This window comes from Armigeres subalbatus, chromosome 3 (assembly GCF_024139115.2).
Source record: "Armigeres subalbatus isolate Guangzhou_Male chromosome 3, GZ_Asu_2, whole genome shotgun sequence".
NCBI classification, from domain to species: Eukaryota; Metazoa; Arthropoda; class Insecta; order Diptera; family Culicidae; genus Armigeres; species Armigeres subalbatus.
This window is the reverse complement of record NC_085141.1, coordinates 322995801-323022821: the sequence shown is the minus strand read 5'-3', so window position 1 is coordinate 323022821 and position 27021 is coordinate 322995801. Positions and strand designations below refer to the sequence as shown.

Sequence of the window (27021 nt, the reverse complement as noted above, 5' to 3'; positions counted from 1 at the left end):
TGTGGAATTATTCATCGGGATTGCGTTTGGGTGGTTTACTTTCTCGGAACGAGAGGGTTAGCTTTATGCAATTCATTAGTTTGAATCGTAATCCTCATGCAATTAAAATCGTGAATTCTGAAGGGTTTGGTGATTTGTTTTAAGCAGATCCGTTCAATTTAACTTTAAGGGCCGATTCCATCCATCCCGCCTTACTATAAGTGGTGCTTACTAAGACCAGCTTTATAATCACAGTTATAAATGAAATCAATTGCGTGAAACATCTGTTGGAATGGAATAAATTGGTTTAAGGCTCAAGGCTCCATCACAATGTTTTGAAAATCAATGACTGTATCACTTGTTTGTAATAGTGATGCAATTGGTACGGAAAAGTGCGGCAGCGATAAATAAATGTTGTTTACAACTGGAGTGGGTGGAAATGGGGTGGTAAATATATGCCAGCTGATGCGTAATGTTGCCAGACTTGACGAAATGTTTATTTTATATCATAACTCATGTTCACGGTATATCAAATATATGGGTAGATATCGGTTTAAATTTTTTTATTCACCACTTGGAATGTAACAGAAGCTTACATAGCATGTTTAAATATTTATTTGTGGTTTTATTATTCAATCCGACAAACATCAATGTTTTTTTCCAATAAATAAATCTGGCAACGATGAAGAGATGATTATTTTCTTGTGTATGCACATCTTTGTTTTCGTGTTGGCTGGCGTATACGTTGTATTGTTCGGAATGAATGAAGTTGCATCGCGTAGATTTTGTACTCACCATTCCACTTATTGCGCTAGTGAATTTGAGTATTCCGCATTTTATTGCATTCACAATACGATCGTCAAATTTGTCTCTCACTTCGATTTTTGGAAAGCAGTTTTCGACAGTTTTTGGGCGTGAAGTGAATTCATTGGTAGTCCAGGTTGAAGAAAAATGTGAACCTCAGGTAGTGAATATGTTTTAGGAGTAATAAAATCAAGGAAAGAATGGGAAAACAATCAAGTGAAAAATCAAGTGAGTGTGTATGTGTTTGATTCGAACGTTCGAACGTTAGTATGCGTTCGATGAACATAAGAATATCGGCTTAGGAAAAACGCAGTTTTCAGCGTTTTTCCAGCAGTTCCTCAGTAATTGCTAGTTTTGGTAAGTGGAAAATTAATGTGGAAATGCCATGAATATATTATGATGGAGGGTAAGTCCGTGAAAAGCCCCAGAATGTTGAATTTAGTTCAAAACTTTATTAGTATTAGTGCGGATTCGAATGAAATCATCGTCATTACCGGATTGATTACGGTTTATAGAGCCTTAATCTATTTCGCTCAGGCACTGAATCTAGCTTCAAAATGGAATGACTTCATTATTATTTCTCCAAAGACCTACTCCATATCCATTCGATTTCATTACGAATTAGATTTAAATCACCGAAAAAGACTATCGCACTCCGACGGAAGTTCTATGTATGCCAATTGCTCACTGTTCGAACTAAAACAAATTCAATTTGTCAACATCTTTCCGGATTTGTTAGCTTCGTTCGGAGCACGTTCGTTCAGGCTGGATAAGACTAAAATCTCGATTCTTATCGAACCGTAGCGGGTGGTGGAGAAACAATGGAAGCCATTGCTCTTTCCTCGATGCACTTGATAATGCAGCTGAAAATTCCATCTGTTGAAGTTTTATTTGCTTGGAAGGATTCAACCAACGCAACTACGGTTCCATTCCACCGCGAGGAGCTTGTCTTCATTGCGTCTTATTTGTGGAGCAGAACAGGCAGCCCACAATTGCACAAGTATCTGAACTGTAGCTGAAGCTTCCCGTTCCGGAGCTCACTGGAAGGGAGCAGCTCAACGAGGCCGGAAGTGGGCGATGCCTGCGAGACACGTGACCGTGATAAAGCACTATCTCCCGGAGAGATGAAGTCAGCGAATAAATCCCTCCTAAGGAAGTTGTATTCCGTCGTTTGGTACTTATTTAACAATAGTTTTTTTTTTCATCTCATCTGTGCAAGTTCATTCGATGAATCGGAATTACATCATGAATGAAATATCGCTACATCATCTAGTGATAAACATAGCCATAATTCAATCAATCGCATTGGAAATCTGCATACTTGGGAAAAGAATTCCTCGTGATGGTAATAAATTTTCCCGTGTCACACATTCCTTAATTTTTAATTAAATTCCAGCTAGCACAGTGGAGACTGGCTCTTTATGATTTTCATATCAATTAATATCCTGATAATGATATCAATTTTAAGGGACGTGTGTTGTTTCAAAAGAGCCTCCTCTCGTAGGTATTCATTATGTGAACCGTTGATTCGTTATGTGACTTCCTTGCCGTTGTGTATCGAGAATTCGAGAATCGTGCTGGATTGGCGATTCGTATCACAGCGTTCATGGTGAAAGCTTCCAATAAAAAGTTAGCAGATGCAATGGTGTGAGTTTTCTTTTTCTAGTGGCAGAATAATGAAAGTATTTGGATCGTATATTGCATTGCGCATTACTTCGATTGAAAGAAGTCCAATTTTCCGCAGTTCGCAAAATCTATCGGAAAACTTGCGTGGCATTACTTACCAGAGTGAAACAAACCCAACGATGCCTAACAACCAGGGCCGGAATTTTAGGGGGGTGATGTAGCGAGTGGGCCGTGGCCCCGGGCCCTCCAAATCTTAAGTACTAAAACCAACCTCTGAACATTTTGGGTCCCCTATCCGGATAAATCCTGCCCTGCTTCTTCTTCTTCTTCATTGGCATTACATCCCCCACTGGGACATTGCCGCCTCGCAGCTTAGTGTTCAATTAGCACTTCCACAGTTATTAACTGCGAGGTTTCTAAGCCAAGTTACCATTTCTGCATTCGTATATCATGAGGCTAACACGATGATACTTTTATGCCCAAGGAAGTCGAGACAATTTCCAATCCGAAAATTGTCTAGACCGGCACCGGGAATCGAACCCAGCCACCCTCAGCATGGTCTTGCTTTGTAGCCGCGCGTCTTACCGCACGGCTAAGGAGGGCCCCTGCTATAGCAACTAACTGTTGTGTGGCTGTGAAACAGTATATGCCGTTTACTACATAAATCATATATTCAATTGCCACCATCGAAGTAGGCCCAATGTGAACCACAACTTAGAGAAACATCATCAGCAATCAAAGCAATCGGGGAATGTGTCGTCCATCACAGCCAGTGAACAAACAGTAGGGTAAGTGATCCGATGGTTGCGAGTGTACCTATAGTTGCGGTAGTGTATTTTATGCAGAATCTACGCATTTAACGCAGCAACCTACATTGTAGTTTGATTGTTTGACATTCAAAAACAAGATTGAAATGAAAATACATGCAGAATATCTTTTCAATTGGTTAGTAAACGTAAAATTATTTTCTCGCCTTTGTACCAATAGTTGCGGTAGTGTTCCCATTGTGGCGAGTCCCATATGAAAACAATGCGATTCGCAACTATAGGAACACAAATAAAAAAATACCGCAACTACTGAAAAAGTGTGCCAATAATTGGTGTAGTGATTAGAGAGTGAAATCATTGATAAATCAACGTGGTTCAACAATGGGAGCTTGTTGATTACAAAATACAGCAGATAAACCTTTATATGCACACTCAAGGTAAGTGAAAGCCAATGTATATCCATTGTAGGCGTTGAAACTGTGTTGGAAGGTGCTTAGTTCCTCCACTATTGGGTCTTTTGCCCTACGATAAGGTATTCCAAGTCCCAAGTAACAATTTCAAGGCTTAATGGATTTATTTAAGTTTTTCGACGGTTTTAACTCTGGTTTGTTCAATGCTGTAAGATTAGCTTTGTTTGAAGACTTATAGCTATCTCCAAAACCATAATAAAACGTCCAATAAAACCACAAATGTCAAAAGCTTCATAAACTTATGAATGGGCTAATGATTATCTTGAGGACTCCAATAAAACCAATTCTGAAAACTGTAATAAAAACGGATATTTTGGTTATAGACTTGTCTTACGCATAACCTCCATAAAACTTAGTGGTTTTTTATAGGTTTATAATAGGATTATACAAGAACATAATGTTTATGTTGAACTTCATGCACTATGGCCAACCGAATGGCCAAAAACAAATGTTTCTATTATAATGTTTCTGCTTCAAGTTTCTCGAAAACTTAAACAAAGAAAACAATAAATAGGGGAAATGTCCCGATCTCCATCTCACTGAACATATTTTCATCTCATCGCAAAACAATGAAAAACGGCACTAATTTCGTCGCTTCTTTTTGTCAACATGCGTGCTCACTGCTGAAGAAAATCACAAAAATAAGAAGCAAATCAAATACCTATTTGATGAGATGAACATCGGAGCCATGAGATGAAATCCAGGAGCTGTTCCCCCACAATGAATACGTAAACTTTGAAAATTGGGCATTCACATATTTGAAATTTTGTTGTTTATTGACAATAAAATCCATATGTCAAATGCCACGCCTGAGAATGAAATAGATAATGAAGATCGAATAAACTAACCGAATATGTCATTTTATTTCCGTTAAATTAAGATAGTATAAATACAAACACGCAACAAATGGTGCGATTACCAATATTTGAGTTGTTCTACTGCCGCTGTTGGAAGCTTAACTTCAATTGCAATTATTGTGGACCCCGGACCCACATATAACCTGAACACTTATGAATTTGTAGCTTGATGGCTTGAAGATCGTTCACATTAAAAATAGTTCAGACGCCATTCAGCACGAGGAATGGCGAAAATGAAAATTGAACATCGTGAAAGAGAACGCATAATCAAAACAAACAGCAGAAAGGTCAGACAGAAACTGTTTTATCTGATGCTTATTAGGCCGATACAAATATTTAAAAGCTATTTTGTCTCCCTCCCCTCGGATTTTTTTTACAAAAAAATTATGTTTTGAGAGGGCAACAAAATAAAATTCGGATAATTTTGAGGATTTTCAAAACATTCTTTAACAAATCCGAGGAGTTAATTTTTTATTTTTATTCATTTCATTATTAATTTTTTATTATCCTTCCCCCTTGACCTTTCGGAGACTTACTTACTTACTTATGGGTCCTGTACACCTCCGGTGGTGCAAAGGGCCGACTTGAAAGATCTCCATCCTGAGCGTTGCCCGGCTATCGCTTTAACCTGTTGCCAGGTTAGATTTCGGTCGACTTCTTTTATTTCTTTATTGAGGCTTCGCCACCATGAGCCTCTGGGTCTGCCTCTGCTGCGATGTCCTGCTGGGTTCCAGTCTAATGCTTGTTTACAGATTTCGTTTCCGCCCCTACGTAGAGTATGGCCGACCCAGCCCCACTTCCGATTCCGAATTTCTGTTGCTATCGGCCTCTGGTGACAACGACGATGGAGCTCGTTGTTTGAGATCCAGTTGTGAGTCCACCAGGCCCGAATTATATACCGCAGGCATCTGTTAATGAACACCTGCAGCCATTGAGTGTTCTCCACTGATACACACCATGTTTCGCTAGCGTATAACAGCACAGATTTCACGTTAGAGTTGAAAATTCGTATTTTGGTGCGTTCACTTATCTGCCTGTTTTTCCAGATATTTCTTAAACTCGCAAAGGCAGCCCTTGCTTTCTTTATCCGTGCGCCTATGTCGATCTTGGTACCGCCGTCTGACGCCATTTGGCTACCAAGATATTGGAAGCTTTCAACATTCTCCACTGGTTGCCCGGCTACTGTGAAACTGGAAGGAGTCACCGTGTTTACATCCAACGATTTGGTTTTGTTGACGTTGATGAGTAAACCTGCCGAGGAGGAGCGATCGGCAAGGTTGTTGAGCTTACTCTGCATATCAGAGCGCCGTTGCGCGAGTAGTGCAACGTCATCCGCCAATTCGAAGTCGTTTAGGTGCTCCATGGTTATAGGCTGCCATAACAGCCCGCGGTTTGGTTCACGGTCAATCGCATCTACCAGAATCTCGTCGATTACGATGAGGAACAGTAACGGTGATAGAATACATCCTTGCCTCACACCAGATACGACCCGGATAGGGTCGGACAAGACCCCATTGTGCAGCACTCTACACGAGAAGGCCTCGTACTGTGCCTCGATGAGGCCGATGATTTTCTCAGGAACTCCCTTGCGTCTCAGGGCGCTCCACATATTCTCGTGATTTAGACGTTCGAATGCTTTTTCGTAGTCAATGAATACCAAGTAAAGGGACTCTTGGAATTCGTTGACCTGCTCCAGAATTATGCGGAGCGTGACAATATGGTCCACACAGGATCTTCCGGCACGGAATCCGGCTTGCTGCCGCCGGAGAGTCGCATCGATCTTCTCCTGAATCCGGGCTAGGATAATTTTGCACAGAACTTTGAGAACGGTACACAGCAACATAATGCCTCGCCAGTTATCGCATACAGTCAGGTCACCCTTTTTGGGCACCTTCACTAAGATACCTTGCATCAAGTCGACCGGGAAAGTTGCGGTGTCCTAGATATTACGAAATAAACGATCCTGAGCGGATGTCATGGGGTCAGCTTTGAGCATCTCGGCTGATATGCGGTCGACCCCTGGGGCTTTATTCGATTTCATGCTTTGGATGGCTGTTTGAATCTCTAGCAGTGATGGAGCTTCGGTATTGACGCGTGTTATACGTCGGATCCTAGGCAGGTCATGCCGAGGTGGTGATGGCCTGGCTGGCTCTTGAAAAAGTTGTTCGCAGTGCTCGAACCAGCGTTTCAGCTGGTTAGTTGGGTCGGTCAATAACTGATCATTCGCGTCTTTCACAGGCATCGTTGCATTCATCTTCGGCCCACTTAAGCGTCGTGAGATATCACAGAGGAGGCAAATGTCCCCGGTTGCGGCGGCTCTCTCTCCTTCGTCGGCCAGAGAGTCTGCCCACGCTCGCTTGTCCCGTCGACATAAGCGTTTTACTTCCTTCTCAAGAGCAGCGTATCGTTGACGGGCTAAGACTTTGGCTCCTCTGGTTTTCGATCGCTCTATCGCGGCTTTGGCTTCTCTTCGCTCCTCTATCTTTCTCCAGGTCTCATCGGTGATCCACTGTTTTCTCTGGGTGCGTAGTTCGCCCAGATTGTTCTCGCTGGTGGTGATGAATCATGATGAAGGCATTCTTGATGGCGGTCCATTGGTCTTCCACGCTGCCACCTTCCGGAATATCTGCAGCACGCGTCTCCAGTTCTTCAACGAAGGACCGTTTCACCGTGGCATCTTCCAGTCGGCGTGTGTTGAATCGTCGTCCAACTTTTTCCTCTTGCCGACGAATCCGCGCAATGCGCAGGCGTATTTCGCCGATGAGGAGGTGATGATCAGACGCGATATACACTACGTTTATTCCGTACATCAAGAAGGCTCCGTTTCCATTTTCGGCTGATGCAGATGTGGTCGATTTGATTTTCTGTAAAGCCGTCACGGGAGACCCACGTGACCTTGTGAACCGGTCGATGAGGGAAGAGCGATCCCCCGATCACCATGTCGTTGTTACCACAAAATTCTGCGAACAGCTCTCCGTTTTCGCTCATTTCTCCGAGACCATGGCGTCCCATAATGCGCTCATGGTTCGAGTTGTCGGATCCGATCTTCGCATTGAAGTCGCCCAAACAGATCTTGATATCACCCTTCGGAATTCTATCTACGACGGCATTGAGTTGACTGTAGAAGTTCTCTTTGTCTTGCAGATCGGCAGCATCGGTTGGCGCATAACATTGGATTATAGTAAGGTTTCGGACCCGTGTTCTAAATCTGGCAACGATTATCCTTTCACTTATAGGTTCCCACTTCATAAGCGCAGAGTGTGCCTGAGCGCTTAGTAGGAAGCCAACTCCGCGATGCCGGGGAGCGTGTTCACCTCGTAAACCAGAGTATAGCAGAACTTGTCCCGACGGCGTTCTGTGTTCTCCAAAGTTTGGCCAACGGACTTCACTCAGTCCCAGGATCTCAAGCTTCATGCGGCGTGCCTCATTGGCAAGTTGTGCCAATTTACCCTGCTGGGCTAGGGTTAAGGTGATAATACAATCAAGCCATGTGGTGAATTTCAAATTCACCACACGGTTTTCTACTCCTATTATCAAAAGTTCAAACCTAGCGTAATAATTTTCGTACAATGCTGAAATTAAAGTCGATTGTTAAGCATGAGTAAGCAAACGATTTACGGATGTTTCATCCCCATGGGCATTGTGGTTCTCTCAATTCGTGCTCTGGAAAAATCACTAGAAAAAGCACGTGGTTTCCAAGATGGCCGATTTGTGGCTTTGTTGTATAACCACCTTAAAGTCTCACCTAACACCAGGACTAGGCTAGTGCGCTTTGAGCGGCACACGGTCGCTTTGATAGGGCCTGCTTGGGGACACATGCAGCTTTTTATAGGAGTTCAACAGAGCCCACTGTCGAACCCCACCACATCCTAGGCAGACCCCACAGGACGCACCCTCTCACTCTAGCTGATGTCAGAAGGACAACAGTGCCCAGGCTGCACTACCAGCTAAGTACGCAACCCTTAGCTGGCGGCAGAGGCGCCGTCACGTTCCGAGACGTGGGTAGGACAAAAACTGTATTATCAAATCTATAGAATACTTTTAGAGAGTTTCAGGGACTTTCCGGAGATCCTCTCGGATTTCAAGAGATTTTTTCGGACATCCTCAGATAAGTTATGAAACTCCAATCATTGCATTTTCAGAGTTTATAGCACATTTCCAAGAAGTATGTCTTCAAACGTCTTTACGAATTTCCAAAATTGATTAAGTATAGTTTTCTGTAAAGTCAATAAAATATACAATGGTTCCAAGCAATTAACTAAACTAAGAAGCTTTCAGAGTTCTTTTTCTAATTGGCTTGCTACCACACATCCGGATGTGCTACAATCATCATAAACTACTTTATTTTTGCATATTTCTGCAATTGTTCTCTCATATCCTTGTTTAGTTTCTCAATTTTTGGAGACGACCTCGGCAGTCTAGTGACTGCAGCTTCTGCCTTATAGACAGGAGGTCTAACAGGACTATATCACATTAGTGCTACATCACTTTTTTAAGTGGATCCTCGATGGAAGTGTAGATTCAGATAAATATACCCTACAGAGTTGACGAAATTTATTTTCGGTTGTATTGCAAGGATGCAGACATTTTCTCGGTCTCTAGTAAGAACAGTAACTGCATACTAACATTCCTCTCCTTTTCCGACTGACTGGCGTCGTCCTTGTTTTATATTTGAGTGGCACTTAAACGTGTACATCAAAAATATGTGGTAAATCCCAATTATTCAGTTGGATAACACCAATTGACCTTTCCCGTCAAAAATTTGTATTCTCTCGATCGATTCTTCTTCGGTTTTTGTTATCGATTTTTAAAATAGTTAGAGGCTTCAACCAACATGGGTTCCTTAGGAAAGTTTACCTTAAATAAGTCAATGAATCGACTGAGAAAATAGAACAAGTCAACCATTGACAAGTACAGTCAGGCTAAGCTAAACTATACCCTTGTTAAAATATGCAACGTTTGTTCAATTCGTTTGTCTCTGAGCCTCTCTGAACTAGCAAAAATAATTACGTACTTTCAGCAAATTTTCTACAGTTGTATGGAAGAGCAAAAACTATTAGAAACTTCAAGACTTCTTGGAAAATCTCAATACATCATTGACCACTTTTTGGAATAGGAAAAAAATCCTCACAGACTCTGAAGAGCCTCTCAGAATAGATTTATCTTCGCAATCCCGAAAACCTCCACGATTGTCAGTTTAACCTCTGAATTACATTGAAACGTTGAAACAATTTTTTTTCGATATAGAAATTGAAACAGTATTAGATCTTTAAGTTATCCATATTGTATGTTCTTACCATAATCATGGGTAGGACAATGCTTCGACTGTCCTACCTAGGTATTTTCATGCGTAGGACATGCCCTACTTGTCCCACCCACTCCCGGCGCCACTGGCTGGCGGTCAGTTGTCATCGGAAGACCCGTGGAAGCGTGAGTATTGGAACTTGTGAGGACCAGAGCTATGTTAGGCGCCCCTTCCCGGATGTCAACTCACCATTTCGCAGCCCAACCTTTCGGAGACCAGTAGGACAAAATGTTAGTTAAATATTTGTAACGGCCTTAAATAGTTATTAAAAGTTTGAATTAAAGCTATGTCCATTTAGAATCCGGAATAATAAAATCATCTGTATCTCGGTAACGGATATACGCACAAATAAGGTTAATACATCAAAACAAGGGTAATTCATTGTACTTTAAGGAAAAATTATTGATACAAATAATTTCTTCTTGTTTCTAGTGAAAATTCGCATCTTCTTCTTTATTCCTCTCATCAAAAGTTGCACACCTCCGGAGTCAACTTCCTTGGCACATTTGTTCCACATTTTGGTCATCTGAGTCGCGTCCCGAGCTGTTTTTCCACTTTTCTCAAGCTTCCGCTTCATTACTGCCCAAAATGTCTCGATGGGCCGGAGCTGTGGGCAGTTGCGTGGATTTATGTTTTATCGATGAAATCTTCGTTATTATCGCGGTACCACTGGATGACTTCCCGGCTGTAGTGGCAACTCGCCAAATCTGGCCAAAACTTCACGGGACCTTTATGGGCTTTCAAGTGATGAACTTTGTACCATCTTAAAAATCACTTTAATAAAGAAAAAAAAAAAAAAAAAATTTATGGGCTTTATGGAAGGTCGACCGCGGTTTTTGAGACATCCCTTCTTGTACAGCTTCGAGTCCATCGTCTTATTCGCCACAAACACTTAGGTCTTTGCCCCACAGTTGCATATCCCTTGCCAAAATCATCCGTTTTTTTTTCAAGTTTGTCCAAAAAGCAAACTTAAACTTCGCAGGAACTACTCCTCGTGCCGTCACCATGTAGAATTTTTGGCTAGGAAGCTGTCCGTAATCCATTTTGACAGGATGATGACAGGATTATCAACGTGGGTGTGCAGACTTTTTTCTCTCCTTTCGGCTTCCATCTGGAATAATTTTTGACACGCTGCACGAAACTTCGTGAAATTTATACCACAGCAAGTGGGTGCCTAGGTAGACAAACCGCTGTAAAAAAGTTCTTGCAGCGGCCACTTTCCGTGCCGCTGCAAAACAATAAATGATTCCGGATTCTAAATGGCCATAGCTTTAGAAATGAACGCCGTTGATTTGATTGAAGTACCATTTAAGTTACTTGGAGTCCACGTATCGAACTTGATTCCTCTCTCCATCTTCTCACAGTACGTTTATTGTATTCATTTTTCTTGAACAATGAATTAAATAGCAAATTCTAGCAAGTACTCATCATACTTGAAAAATACGCAAAACTGTATTTTGACCATCACAACGACCCACGGTGTAGTAGCAGCCATGATGGTAGTATAGAATTGATTTTATATCGGCAAAAATCTTTTGCGATATTCACTACCTTATGTAGCAACCGCTGCATTTCAAAATGATTTACAAATCTCGGAGCACGAGAAATTTTTCGGTGCGAATCGAAATGCCACAAGTAAAACAAAAACAATATATTGATTTATGATTTGTTCAAATTTAATTCCCGTAAATCACGATATTGCGACGGCGCATTTAAATAAACTGCTTTTCTTACCTGGTTTCACCAGAAATTCGAAGGCGCACCAAAATTGTATGCACGCGAGCGAGTTCTGGGGCATCCAATTTCCGATGATTCCATATTATTTTACATCCATATTCATGAATGTTGTTTTCTATCCTTCCATTGAATGTTGTTTTTTGTCATTCTTCCATTCCTACGATTTTCACTTTTCTCCAGTTTAATAACAAAAGAGAAATTCTCTTTTTTGACAGCGGTTTTATGGCAGCTTTAATAACATCCTCGAGCTTGCTTTGAAGACGTTCTCAAGAGTGGTCCACTTGGTCATAACATAATCTTGTAGTGGTCTTCAAGAGGTTGTCATGTAGATCTTAGTTTTATTGCTAGTCTTCAAAATTTGCTCTCCAAAACTGCTAATGGAGTATGATAAAACTCAAAATGTTACTTGGGGTGGCTCCCGCTTGCCAACAGTCAGGATGAACTCCACATTTGGCGATCCTGCTGGATTTTAACCCTTGAAAAAAATGTATTGAGCAAGCGGGAGCACCCATAAAGAAATTGAATTGTTTGTGCAACTGGAAGTGATGTGGTTGAATACTTGGACATTGGGTGAGTAAATTTTAGAAAATGAATTAAAACTGCACCTGTTATTTTCTGCGAGATTCAATTATTTTTCAATTGTTTTGGTGTATGAATGCGTCATTTTATGTACAGCCTTACCAGCAGCATAGTAGTTTCATTGAATGGAAAACAAATTTCAAACATGAATAAAACACTGCTGGAGAAGCCAGTGAGTTTGTTCTATTTTACCTCAGATTCAAACTAAAATGGTGTTCGAGGGTTTGCAACGAGACTGAATCACTACTGATTTCACTCTAAAAGTGATTTGAAATCGTTGGTCCATTTGAGAGCTGTAAAAAAATGTTAAAACGATGAAAGAATGAGATGTTAACTATTTTATTCAATTGTTAAACTTTTTTTCATTGGCGTGCGGAACATCTTTATTTTCGCATAGAAAACTATGAAATTTGCATTAAAAAAAGATGTATTTTTGTTACAGATGCTACAATTGCCCAATGCAGTGGCGTAGCCACGGGGAAGGGTTATGGACATAAACCCCCCCCCCTAGTGATAAAATTTTTAGAATTTTTTTTAAACCCTCTGAAATTAAAAAAATGTTCAGAAACCGCCCCCTCCCCCACCAAACCAATTTTCTGATTACGCCACTGGTCCAATGGATGAACATTTTTTAAGGTTGGACCTTATTTTAAAACCAACTCAAGCAAATAAATGGACGGAATTAATTTTTCGATCAAACCCACAAACTTGCGCTTCCAGAAAATAAAGAAAATGTAGGCCCAAGCACACGTATGGGGCTACCAAACGAAACTCGTTCTGGTAGCAGCCCTGTCGTCGTAAAATATGAGTTACTTAGTCGCCTATTTTTTAAGGGGGCGCAGATACAATGAGGCGGTAGGGCGCATATTCGAAAACTACGGATGTCCGTGGGATTGGGGATTGAAAGTTCGATTCGTGGAACTGCAATGTGCTCGCCGATGAGCTGAAAGACTGCACTGGCCAAATAGGAACCACTAGTGCGACAACTGGTAAAGGACAACGACAACTGGCAAAGGACGTCAAAAATTAAGCAAAATGGAGGAGATCAAAGGTTTTATCGTATTATATGAATGTGCTTTATCGATATGAACTTGGTTTGCGGTGATTTGATTGGCCATTTGGTATATAAAGCACTAGTGCGGCAACTGGTGCTATAGCCACAACTGGTACATCTAGCCTAGAAAAAGCATGCTAAACTTTTGCAAGCGATTATCTCGTTTTCACTTTTTCACAGATGGTTAATACCCGGAAATTAGGCAATAAACTTTATTTGAATAAGACACGGCCGAAAACAGTGAATACACAGATTGGATGCCGCACGCAGTGGATTGTTTATCTGACCACGCAAAACGTGATCCCAACAATAGTTCTTGTTTTTGTAATTCTGCGTTCTCTACCTTTTCTTAGAATATCATCTGGCCGTTGTAAATTAAGTTCATTGATAGCAGCAATGTGATGTCATGTCTCGTACTATCTGACGTTCGTAGTTGCGTCTTGCTAGATTTTGTAAGAATAGCTTTTTAAGTTCCATATAACATCGCTGGAGCCACCACGGTTTCATATACTGCGCAGTCAAGTTCCTAGCTGGAATTCTTTTTTCGCAGAAAGTCCATTACTGTTCGACACGAAAACAATGTTTCTACAGCGGTCTCTTTTACAGTAAATGGAGTATGTCGGCGATATTTATTTGGTGTTATATCGGTATCGGCGATATATCGGGTTCAAAATATCGGATCGTATCCGATAAATTAAAAAAAAAAAATAATATGACCAAAAAACAACAAGTTTCCGCTTTATTACATCGCTTTCTTAAAATCATCCACACAATTACATTATGAAGAAATGTAATACGGGTTACTTATTCGAGATCCAAACTACTTCGAGAATAGTGTACGGGTCTGATTTTGAAAACAATCTCTCAGATGGAACCGACTTTGATAACAGTGGGAGTTTCAATGAAGCTTTGTGGATAGAATAATGCTTCTTGTCTTCCCAGTATTGGAATATATGACAATCCACTTCCCCAATTCTACTTTCGAAGTACAAAGTTATTTCCTTTCTTATCGCGTCCGGCTGGAGGGACGAAATATTTTGGTGTTAGTATTGTTGTACCATTCCTTAAAGAAAGCTCCAAATACCAGTCTGCTTTACGAATTTAGTTTGAGGCTCATTAAAACCTTCGTAGTCTTCATAGGAATCATTGTTGTATACGCCAGAGAGTATCATGTTCACAAGTGCATCTTTAGCCCGTTCAGATGTAAATTTTTGAACATCGGGTCAATTAAATACAGCCATCTACCCAGCTCCCCATTTGTCCATTTCTGTTGTCAGCTGTTCAAGGTTTCCTGACGAACTAATGTGAAAAATTCATCAAAGGTGATTTGCCGATCGTATATTTTACCTTCCGTAGCGCCCACCTTAGCCAAAGAGTCCACTTTCTCATTTCCCGGGTTCGAGCAATGAGAAGGGACCCAAGCCATGGTGATTGTGTAAGACCGTTGTGATAAGGCACTCAAAGCTTTCCGTATCCCATACAGAAGATACGCTGAGTGCTTAACCGGTTTCACTGACCGAACAACCTCCAAGGTACTTAGACTGTCGGTGAAGATAAAAAAGTGGTAAGGAGGTAGGAATCCGATTTGCTCGAGTGAATAGTGTATAGCTGCTAGCTCAGCAGTATACACGGAACTAGGCTCTTTGAGCTTGAAGTAGGCGCTATGAAAAACGTTAAAAACATAGAAACTAGTGGAGTCATTCATTTTTGACCCGTCTGTAAAAATGCTTCTCTCTTCGCTGGCATGCCCGTATTTGCTTGCAATAAATGGAGGTATGACCTCCGCACGAAGGAAGTCTGGGTATTCCATGAACCTCCTGCTTAATGAACAGATCAAAAGTAACAGAGGAATTGTAGGAGTCTTTGAAGTTAGCACGATTGGTGTCAACCGAAGATGGGCTTACCTCCAGCGTCATATAACAGTGGTAAATACTCATGAATCGAGATTGAGGGTTTTGTTCGAGCAGCTTCTCGAAGTTGTCAATGACCAATGGATTGAGAACCTCACAACGAAGCGATAATTCCGCGAAACAATCTGCCAGCGGCAGTACTCCCGCAAGTTCTTCCAGGCTCATCGTTAAGTCGAATCCATACAACCTAACGCGATACGGTTTCAGCGGTACTGAATCTGTTGAAGCTTCAGCATGTGTGTTTTAGCCGCGGACTGGAAGCAGAAACTACCATATTCGAGGACCGACAGAATGGTACATAATAAAAAGTTTACAAATCCTTATGTGCTTGACTTTAAAAAACCAACATAAGTCTATTTAAGCAGGTTTGAATTACATTTCAATAGTTTCCATATAATTTGGTAGCAACTGCTGTAAGCTCGCCGCGCTTGTGTCCAGTTGGTAAGGGCATATCGTCCTGCCTACACTGGGGCGTTTTGACCAGTGAAACATATTTTTGAAAAACGTTACATTTTTGAAGATGGAAGCAATTTCATATCATATTAACCATTGAGAAAAGTTATTGGTTGCCCAACTGAGTTTTCCAGTGCAAGTTTTGCAGATCGTGACAAGCGTCGCTCCAGAATGTTGAGCAAACAAACATTGAAGGTTATATCAAAACTTTTTGTATTTTTCTATTATTTTTATTACGTAATACAAAAATACTCCCATATTCACATAGGATGACGGTTTTACAAATATTTCTAGGTATCAACTGATTTTGACCCTTAGTTGGTTATAGTATTCTAGCAATCAAAGTGGGGCGTTTTGGCCAGGTGGGTCGCATTATACCGTCTTATCCTACTAATAAAAGGCTATGAAACGTCTTTGGTTAAGGTGGGGCGTATTGCCCTGGCACTTTTTTAAATCAATTTTTTCACGACTTTAGGAAAAAGCTTTTTTACGTGTTATGTGTAATATTTTTATATAACTACTCACGGGCAATGCATTTGCAAATTCCTGGACTACCAAATAACACAAAGTTTGCATAAATTGCGTGGAAAAGTAAAAAGTTATCAAGGAGTTGCCTTAGGGGGGCATATTATACCGTCTTACCCTACTTGCGTTTACACTGCTGTGTCGCCGGCTAACGGTTCTGGCAGCACACACTGGACGGATGGTCACTCGCCGTGGCGCGATCGAAGCCAAGCACGTTGTTGTTGGTGTTCGTGTCGCACTCAACCCTGCAACTGGGCGAAGGATGGTGGCACGGCAGCGTCTGCGTTGGTGGAGGCGCACGATGGATGATGATGGTGATGGGACTGTCGGCGTGGACGATGATGCCTGCGCCTGATGACGATGGACGCCGATGAAGTTGCAAAATTATGCGTTTTTTTTGCAAAAATCGACCACCACTTCCACTCAAGGACTTGGAGTCACCAAATGTTCGGTAAAAACCTGAACTTGCGGAAAAAAACGAAAAAGAAACCGACCGTACGCGGACTTACAACTGTCTCGCACGGATGCTCGGCGTGGAATGATGTATTGAAATTGTATTAAGGTATTAATCAATACAAATCCTCAGTTAAAATTACAAAAATCTAAGTATTCTCATCACATGAGTATACAATTACCGTTTTAACGTTGCTTTCTTCTTTCTACTAGATTTCAAAATTTATTCGTTTTTTATGCGGCTGATCATTTATGTAGATTTTAACGCGGTACGTATCCTTGCGTAGAATCCAACTTGGTGCACAATTCGGAGTTGTGTTGGCCTGTTAAAGCAATGTTCATTTTGTTTGTCGACATTGTTCACCCTGCTACTCCGTAAAATAACTTCCCTAGAGACGGTGACCATAAAAAAAATTTACATCACATTGTCCATGTTCCAGCTCATGCAGCAATAAATTGCTGCGGCGAATAATTAGCATCCATTCAAATTACATGCATCTGAGCACGAGCCCTAATTTATGGGCAATAAACTGCCTCTTATGGGCCCATCAATTTGCCTATGAATAGGTGGAATCGGTTTAAAATGTGTCGAAGCCATCTCTATTACTTAGATTATACCCCGAGTTATGTAGCAAATCAAAGGAAACTGACGCCCAAAAATGATTCAATACCACCATAGTTAGATCTTTACTTAAAATTAAATAATAAAATTTTGTTTCCCATTTTGTTGTTTCTCATAGGATAGATCCATTAATTACGTAGCACATTAATTAATCATTTTGAACCCCCCCCCCTCCTCAAACTTTTTGTATGAAATATCTTAAAATTTTGTTTGGATTGCCACATTTCAGGAAACCCTCCAAGTGTTTCGTAATTTATTGATGTTCTCGTATTATCCAGCATCGTTACTTTTAGATGAATATGTTAATTGCAAATATGCAAATATTGTGAGTCTTGTGGCCCACTGACAGTTTAGTTATCACAGAGTTGGTACAGTTATTGCTTTACTATAAAACGATAAACATTTCAAGATGAAACTATCTTTGAATTTATAGGTTTCGCGGGCAAATATATAGACCTATTTTTCTTATACGTTTGACGTCGTGCACATTTGAAATAAGTGCAATTACGCTGAACGAAACTGTCCCCAGTAACATGATGATTCTCTTACTTTGGTCACAGTATAACAAGCCAAGTCTGCAAATCACCTGTTTTGTGTCAGTTTGTTTCTCCCTCTTCGTTTCCAAGTCAAATATGATAATCCTGACAGTGACGTGACTTACACTGCCAAGTTAATTCAGTCAACCCACTTTCCCTTGGTTCCTCCAGTCCGGGCGGACCTCATCAAAAAACTTCATCACATCAAACCAGAACCGCAAACCACATCAGCACAGAACACACAATCTCATCACAACTCATCATCGCATCTGCCATCTGCAGACAGATGTAGCCTTTCCCAACCATGTAAAGATAGGAAAAGTTGTCCTGCGAGTGCCACGCCCGGCAGCTACAGACAGAGCCAGATGACAATTCAAAGCTTTTCCCAGCAATAAAAATAAAAGTGTCCTCGCTTTCAGCTGCCATCCTACTTGCTATTGCCATCATGTTGCGAATCCTACCCCAGATTACCGGGTCGGTTCCCATCATACACGAGAGGATTGCCTCTCAATGAGGGAACCATTTTAACTTGACTAGCTTTGTAGTTTCGCTTTGTCGATTACAAGTCGCTTTGCTGGCGCTTTCCCCGGAAGTAGTTTACACGGATTCATGGTTGGCCCATTAGGCAGGAGAAGTTAATTTGGCCTCCGGGATCAGTGTGATAACACAGGGGAACAAAATTTAACCTTTTGCGGGTCCTCAGAACCAATTGATGTGTCTTCAGTAGATTTTGGCTCGCTGAATCCGAATCTGCCCTCAGATATGCTCTAACACGTCCAAATTTTGAGATATAGCTAAATTAATACCGCTAATTTGAAGAAATTGGCATTTTTCGAAGGACTTTCATGAAGTATATTAACATAATTTTAGGTCAATCAATACCCGAAACGATAAAAGCATATCTGATCTAATGAATTTCCATCAGATTTGCACGTTACAATTGTTTTCTATTCGGTTTTACTTGAATTTAAGTTCAGTGAATTTAATTTAAAAATATTCCATGCAAGTTTGTTTCAAAAACTTGCAAGCAAACGCCATCACCACCAGTTCGAAGCCACCAAAAATTCCACAACATGAGGCCAGAGGAACTGGGATAAGAAAATGTTAAATGAAGTATAGAGATACTAGTCAGTTTGTAAATATATGTTTCATTGGACTTTTAATAAATTATCCATGTTTTTTTCATTTTATGCTCAACATTTCTCCGGCTCCTAAAATGTTATTCTGCTCGATTTCTGGTTGTTTTTTTTTTGACCGATCAACTTCCAATAACCACACGTAATCTGTTAACATGTTGCAATTGTATTGTGCTCAAGGAATGTAAAAAAACAACATTGCCAATGACAACAACATTGTCCTCTCTTGTAAATGTTGAGACAAACTCAACTCGCAATAAGCGTTTGTCCCAAACTGAAACAGAATAGGACAATGATCTCCTGCCGTGCATTTTGAGAAGCAGTCGGTTTCCGATGATGTTTTTGGTTAAATAAGTATCAGTTATCATAGTTTAGACATTAATTTAACCATATGTTGACATGATTTGTGTTTTACTTCTGAAATATACAAGTTATCGCAGTTTGAAAAGTTCACAACAATTACCTCTCCATGTTTGTTACAAATAAAACGGAACACAACAATGTCTTTATCCTCTGCAGATGAGGCCAAAGAATTATCGCTATTCTCTTTTGTCGCTTGTTTTTTTTTGCATTTTTCAGCGACAATTACATTCCTTGGTTGTGCTAGAATATAGTGAGAACATGATGATCCATAAAGTTCCTTTATTTTAATCAACAAGGAAGAAGGTCGGAGTGTAATTTTAACGTATTCAAATCCTCTACTAGATCCCCTACCAGAGCATTCAAGCCACATTGACTAATAAAATACATTTCAGCACTCGGAAAATAAGTTGAAACTTAACCATTTTGTAACTTCATCGTAAATTCTCTCATTCATGCCGTTGTTTTGTTAAATTAGAAAAATATCAGAGTGCTAAATTGGCGGATCATCCAACCATATGCTAACATGTTGAACAGCACACAAGTGGAGCGGAGCCCAAGTTTTTTTGGCGCATAACTTTGCGTCTTAGCACATAACAAAGCTTGATAAAACTTGTGAACTTTTTCTTTTTTCATTGTTATAAGCTGATCATAGTTTAAAGAAATTGCATTGGGATTATTGCAACATCCACGCAGCATTTTCAACGCGAATCAAATACAAAGTCCCCCACGCACGAGTAGGTTGTTGACGTTTTCCGGTTTCTGTTGCGTAGCCGTCAACATCGCTTCAGCTTGTATGCAATCATACACAAGAACGATCGAAAACCAACTTATCGATTCGTTGATTGATTTTGCTAATTCCGCCCAAATTTCTATCATAGGAATATTGGAATGATCATAAATAACAGGAATAATCAAAATATATAGAACTACGTACAGTTCTCGTACTTGCTTTATTCGAATGAACATAATAAAGGAGCATAAATTAACATAAATTGAATAATTAAATCTCGGGTACTTATTCAAAAGGACGTATGTGATTTTGTAAACAAAGATTCAAACGTCGATTTGTCCAATCTGATGGCCCTCCCACGTAAACCAACACCACCAACAGGTAGCCGAAGGCTTCCCCTACCTGTCTGTGGTGATGGTTTGCGTGGGAGTGCTATCAGATTGGACAAATCGACGTTCGAATCTTTGTTTACAAAATCACATACGTCCTTTTGAATAAGTACCCGAGAAATAAACCATATCACTTGTGCAATAATTGAAAATTTATTGCGCCAGAGAAAATATAATATCATATTTATATTCAATAGAAGTTACTTCAATGAAAACATATTATTTTTTTCCTTGGACAAACTATTATATTGAATTCTTGTTACTTTCCTCTCAAAACCGTTCACAGAAAATAACCAGGCTTGTATACAAGGTGGCTTGCATAAAACATATTTTTAAATAACTTTCACTAACTAAAATTGCAGATAAATCACTTATTATGTTTAACTTGTTCAAAATGCCTCACATTTCGAAAGATTATATGTTTGTGATCTATTTTGGATCTTGATTGACTAGTAATTCTTTCTATAGGGTTAACGATGGCTGTTCCAAAATGCCCAAAATCATTGATTTTACGACATTTGTTGAGGTATATCTTAAAATCTCGACGTGTTAGAGCAAATCTGAAGTCAGATTCGGATTCAGCGAGCAAAAATCTACTAGGGACACATTATTTGGTGTTAGGGACAAAATCTTGTTGAGCTGTGTAATCTTCGAGGAATAGATGGCATTGAAGAAATGGCGACCACGTTTCGGGAACATCATGATCCGGTGGCGTTTCACTGATTCGTGGATGAAGCAGCCGTTTAGATTAACGTGAAACTTGCGTAATGCTGGAGTTAACATTTTGAGGATGTAAAAAACAGAGCAGAAAGTGTATTCAAGGGCAGGTCTATAAGAAAGGATAAAGACTGAAGTGCGCCAGTTACAGAGGAATTACTTTTTTTTTTAAATCGGTGTGCTCACTACCTGCTCGTTGATTGCAAAGCATTACCAGCGATGAAGTGAACTGTGGCGGATAATGTCTGACAATTGTTTTCCGGTGAAACTAATAAGCTTTCGCGAATAATGAATCGAAATCAAGCATTCTGATAACAAATGAGGTGTTAACCTCGACGATGTACAAGTTTTCGTACCGCCAAGTAGGTAAATATTTTTGATTAAGCGGTTGATATAAGTTCGCCCAAATTTCACCAATAATGATTCTGCATACACACACAAAAACACATGCACAAACACACACACGCACGCACACACACATACACATCTGGGCTGCGGGCTGTGAAATGGTGAGTTGACATCTAGGGAAGAGCGACCCACATGGTCTGGTCTTCACTGGTCTTCACAAGTGTCAATCTCACGCTTCCACAGGTCTTCCGAAGACAATCGACCGCCAGCTAAGGGTTTTGTACTTAGCTGGTAGTGCAGCCTGGGCACTGTTGTCCCTCTGACCAAGGGGGGCCAAGAATCATCGTCCCTAACCCCTAATCCCAAGGCGTTAAGCGATCCGTGCCGAGGGGATGCATGGCCAGGAGGGTGAAATAATAAGCTAGGCCTTCAACGGAGCCTGTGGGGTACCTGGGCACCCTCCACAGTAATTGTCCCTTACCGCGTCATGCTGGGCTCTGGCGTGGTGGACCTCTTTTTCCCCGAGCACCTCGTGGGATCAAAATGGAAAACCAAGTCAACTCTTCAATTAGTGGTAGTAGTGTAGGCGACAACCCCTTCGCAAGAGGTGGATTGTCCAGGTTTTCGCCTAGGAGGCTAGAGGCAATAATCGGCAGCTCGGTGCCCAGCACCAGTGTGGACCACTTAACCTTCTCCCCGGCTACGCCGGTAGAGGTTATAGACGGCCCATGGCTTGTGAGGGTGATGAACCGCAAACGCGATGGGCTTTTGGCCTTCGAGGTGGCGACGGAACAGCCGGACGCCATCATCGACTTTGCGTCATCAAAGCATAACATTAGTAAGGACCTCAAGGAGAGCTAGTTGAAACTTCGAAAGTCGATGTTGGAAGCCAAGCTGGAGAAGGTGGTCGGGACGGCCAAGTGCGAACTCGTGAAATCCGTGGAGTCGAGGTCTACCCAGACTGAGGCTCAAGTATTCGCGGGCACGTCGGGGGTGTCTGCTCCAACGGAGCAGACTCAAAAACGGGGGAGACAGTCTTCAGAGGATGAGCTCCCTGGGGGCCACTCCAAAACGCGGAGGGTCACTACCCCGAACAAGGGTAGTGGGGCAGGGAAGCTGAACCCCGGACATGTATCTCCAAAACCAGGGGAGGAAGGATCTGGAAAGGTCCGTCCACCCAGAAAAGACGGTCGAAAGGGGTTACGGCAGGCTGAGAGCTCTCAGCCGCCCCAGACTAGGGAAATAGAGGGGGATGACGCCTCCTGGACCCTGGTCAAGAACAAGAGGAAACCGAAGACGTCAAGGGCCGAAAAGAAGGCCCAGGCGAATGAGGGTAGCAAGAAGTCTAGGGTAGGCGCCAATCGCTCCAGAGGCGATGCCCTAATCATCAAGACGGACGAGGCTAAGTACTCGGACAATAAGGAAGAACTCGGCGCCGACGAACGTCGAATAAGACGTAACCGGATGGGCGAGATGATCCTCGAGCTGAAACGGGGCGTCTTGCAAGAGGGCGCCGTCTCCAAAAAGTTGACGGAGGAAGTCCTAGGCAAGTCGGTCAAGGTGAGGGCACTCACGACGGAGGTGAATCTAAGGGTTAAAGACCTGAACGAGATCACCGAAGTCGAAGAGCTCGTCACGGCACTGCGGCGACAGTGTGAGGTGGAGACGCCCACCGCAGCCGTTCGGCTACAGAAAGGTCCGGTATAGGGTCGTAATAGCAAAGATACGTGGGGCGATGGCACCCACAGAGCGGTCTCCAGAGATGCTGGAGAGGATCATCGAGGGGCTCTTCCCACGTCCCCGAGATGATCAAATCTATCATGCAAAGATGCCTGGACGAGGAAGTCCTCCCTGAAGCATGGAAAGGGCAGAGCTTGGTCCTATTGCCAAAGGCGGAAAAGCAACCAGGGAGATCCGTCGGCATATAAACCAATATGTCTGCTTCATACGGCGGGGAAGGTGCTCGAGAAGATCATCCTCAACAGATTGTTGATTCGCACGGAGGGTGCGGATGGTCTTGGCAGTTTGGCTTGTGAAAGGGTAAGTCGACCGTAGACGCTATCTTGACGGTTACCGAATCCGCGGAGATAGCTATCCCGGAGCCGGCTTCGTGGGACCCTTTTATCGAACAAGTGGCCGCGCGAAGAACAACATGGTATCGTCGCTTTCGCGGCGTCGGTCAACCGGCGGGTTTCGAGCCCGAGGACGGAAAGGGGTCCTCGTCAAGGCTGGGGCAGGCGTAGGCACCGCGTCGGCAAGTCCCTTTGTGTGTTGGCGAATAGGCCCTGTCGCAGAGAGGTCAATTTGGGGTGCACGCGGCATCATCATTCTTGATACCACTCGTGCAGAGGGAAGCAGGCGCGAAGTTGACCCTTCCCACCTCCCGAGGGCATAGGGCTTGGTAAGGTCACCTTGAAAGCCGGCAATGCGCTGCCATGATACCATGGTGTTCTTCTAAAAAAGCGAGTCGTACCGAAGGGACGATGGGCTTGGCGGCAATGGAAACGGTTTAGCGGGTCGGGGATGTAGTCCTGTCTCCCGCGTTTGCTGTTAGAGGTGGTCCCTAACCCCGCACTTCCTGGTCAACCCAGGATGTCTGTTGAGCAGATCCCCCCTCCATTGCTTAGGAAAAAAAAGTCGATCGGTATATAACACTATGGGTCTCCGCGCCTCCTATAAAAAGTTCGTTTTTCGAGGGAACATATAGCCTTTACGTATACTTTTTATACAAGAAAGGCAAAACTGATCTGCATGGAGCGAAATGTCACTTTCACTTTCGGAATATTCAAGCGGTACATTATTATGATTTATTGGTTTATGGCATGATCGGTGATGAACGAACGCTAATGAAATCTCGAAGGAGGATAGTACAAAAGGGAGGGCAGGACAGTTATCAGCGTGATTAGTCAGCTTTTTTTGTCAGGCTCGGTAATAATGTCGTCACAACATTATCCGAGCCGTTCAAAGGATTTCAATCCAGGATGCGAAAAAAAGCTAACTCATCAATCAACTCTTTATTATATAGCCCTAGTTGAATTTTCAAAAGTAGGTTCATTCTATCACTCCCTTGCTCCCTCCCTATTCTCCTCTTTTGATCTTTCATTAGCGTTCGTTCATCACAAATCATGCCATAAGCAAAAAAAAACATCATACCAACGGTCACCAAAAAATCCATACGTTACATTAAAATAGTATTATGAAAGTAAAGTGACAGGTCCTTTTATTTTTTGGGTCTCTTACAAATGCCAGACATTTTGGTCTTTTGCGTTTGCCGAAATGGTCCCTTGACTGAAAAGATCATTTAGATGAAAGGCTATTTGGACAAAAATGTAATTTGACATTTTTTATCATATTACCCGTTCAGTAATTGACATTTGGCCGCATGACCCGTTGAGCCAAATGACATTTTCAGCCAAATGGCCCATTCTGCCAAACGACCATTTCGGCCAAACGGCCTGTTACGGCTAATAGGTTTTTCGGTCAAACTACCAGTTCAGCCGTATGTCGCTTTCGGCTATATAACATTTTCGACAAATCCGTTTTTGCTCTAAGCACCGTTTTTGTCAAATGTTCTTCTCGGTTAAATGCAATTCGGATAGATGACTCTCGGCCTAACGTGTTGTTATGCCAAATTGAATAAAGAATGCTTTTCGTACAAACGACCCACCACCTTTTTGTCTTTCTCGTACAACAAAGTTGTACCGAAAGCACGTGATGAACTTATAATACTAAAATAAAAAATCACGAAAATAAAATATAGAAAAAATGTACCGCAAAGCTGTAGGATTACTCCAAAACAAGAGCTTTTGAAAGAAGGGCCAGTGTTATATACCGATCGACTCAGGTCATCGAACTGAGGTGATGTCTCTTTTTTTTTTTTTTTTTTTTACAAGGGAGAATGCATTTACACACTAACCCAGTACACGTGCATTGTAGTTGCCAAACTACCACACGGAAGTGTACTGGAGTGTCGGACTCGACCATACCGGTAATACCGACTAAACTCCCTTGGGCTCCACCATCGTTTCCCCCAGGAACTACCTCGCAGTACTACTTCTGGGGGACGGCAGTACTAAGCGTACTCGCTCATTATCGCTCACACAGGCACTCGTCCCACGCGAGACTGACTTGGGTGCTCGCACACCATTCACTCCATTTGAGTCTTACTTGGATGCTCTCCCGGACGCTCCGCTGCCATGCCTCGAGGTGTCAATAGCGGTAACTGCCTGGACCTACAGATATTGCGCTACGACACTCCTGCCTCAGCACGAGCAGATCAATCACACCACTGCCGAAGCAGACCACGCTACCCTGCCGAAGCAGGGACACTCCCCATGCACCACATGTGCACAACTGTAGGTGTGTGGGTACAACCCACTGCTACCCTGCCGCCGAAGCAGCTTCTCCAAAGACCATTCGCTCCATGTGACCCTTTTTCGGGTGCTCACTCTAACACTCCACTGCCATGCCTCGAGGTGTCGAGAAGGTACCTCGACTCCTACCTCAGCATGTGCAGTCCATACTCAGACTTCTGCTGCGCTTCGAGGTGTCAATAGCGGTAACTGCCTGGGCCTACAGATATTACGCTACGACACTCCTGCCTCAGCACGAGCAGATCAATCACACCACTGCCGAAGCAGACCACGCGCTACCCTGCCGAAGCAGGGACACTCCCCATGCACCACATGTGCACAACTGTAGGTGTGTGGGTACAACCCACTGCTACCCTGCCGCCGAAGCAGCTTCTCCAAAGACCATTCACTCCATGTGACCCTTATTCGGGTGCTCACTGTAACACTACACTGCCATGCCTCGAGGTGTCGATAGCGGTATGTAGGGACGAATCAACGATACTACGCTACGACACTCCTACCTCAGCATGTGCAGTCCATACTCAGACTTCTGCTGCGCTTCGAGGTGACAATAGCGGCGGCGACACGCTATGACACTCCTGCCTCAGCACAACCAGATCACTCACTCCCTGCCGAAGCAGCTCACGCGCTACCCTACCGAAGTAGGTACACTCCACAACTCACTCTACCACTCCACTGCCATGCCTCGAGGTGTCGATAGCGGTATGTAGGGACCAATCAACGATACTACGCTACGACACTCTTACCTTAGCATGTGCAGTCCATACTCTGACTTCTGCTGCGCTTCGAGGTGACAATAGCGGTGACGCGCTATGACACTCCTGCCTCTGCACAAACAGATCACTCACTCCCTGCCGAAGCAGCTCACGCACTACCCTACCGAAGTAGGGACACTCCACATGCCAATTGGCACTCCCTGGGCTTGTGCTTTTGAAGCGGCACACAGTCGCTTTGATAGAGTCCGCTTACGGGCACTTGTGGTTTTTTGGGAGGGATTTTAGCAGAGCCCACTGCTAAATCCCACCACGCCCTAGGCAGTTCTCCCTGACTCGCAGACAGCTGGGGAGGGGTCGTCAAGCCCTTGGACATCATGCTGTCCCTGCTGTCCCTGCTGCCCCCATCACTGAGGTGATGTCTGTATGAGTGTATGCGTAAATGTTTGTGGACACACTTTTTAGAATTTAGCATTACCCAATTTACTCACAACAAATTGCTTTCAACGGGAAATGCAGTTCCATTGCTTTTGGAAATTAGCCCCATCGGTTAATGCATTTCGGAATTATTGGTT

General features: G+C 42.6%; 1 protein-coding gene across 5 annotated transcripts in view; it reads left to right on the top strand.

Annotated features, from left to right (window-relative positions):
- The window catches only part of LOC134225484 (neuropeptide SIFamide receptor-like), a 734184-nt gene that overhangs the window by 247830 nt on the left and 459333 nt on the right, over window positions 1-27021 (top strand). For 2 of the 5 annotated variants that reach the window (XM_062705588.1, XM_062705587.1), the window contains exon 1: window positions 3515-3613. The exons of the other annotated variants lie outside the window; for them this stretch is intronic. In XM_062705588.1, the coding sequence (XP_062561572.1) occupies window positions 3601-3613 (13 nt within the window). In that variant the 5' untranslated portion in view covers window positions 3515-3600. Of the gene's footprint in view, window positions 1-3514; window positions 3614-27021 lie in introns of those variants that run through there. 5 annotated transcript variants of the gene reach the window in all.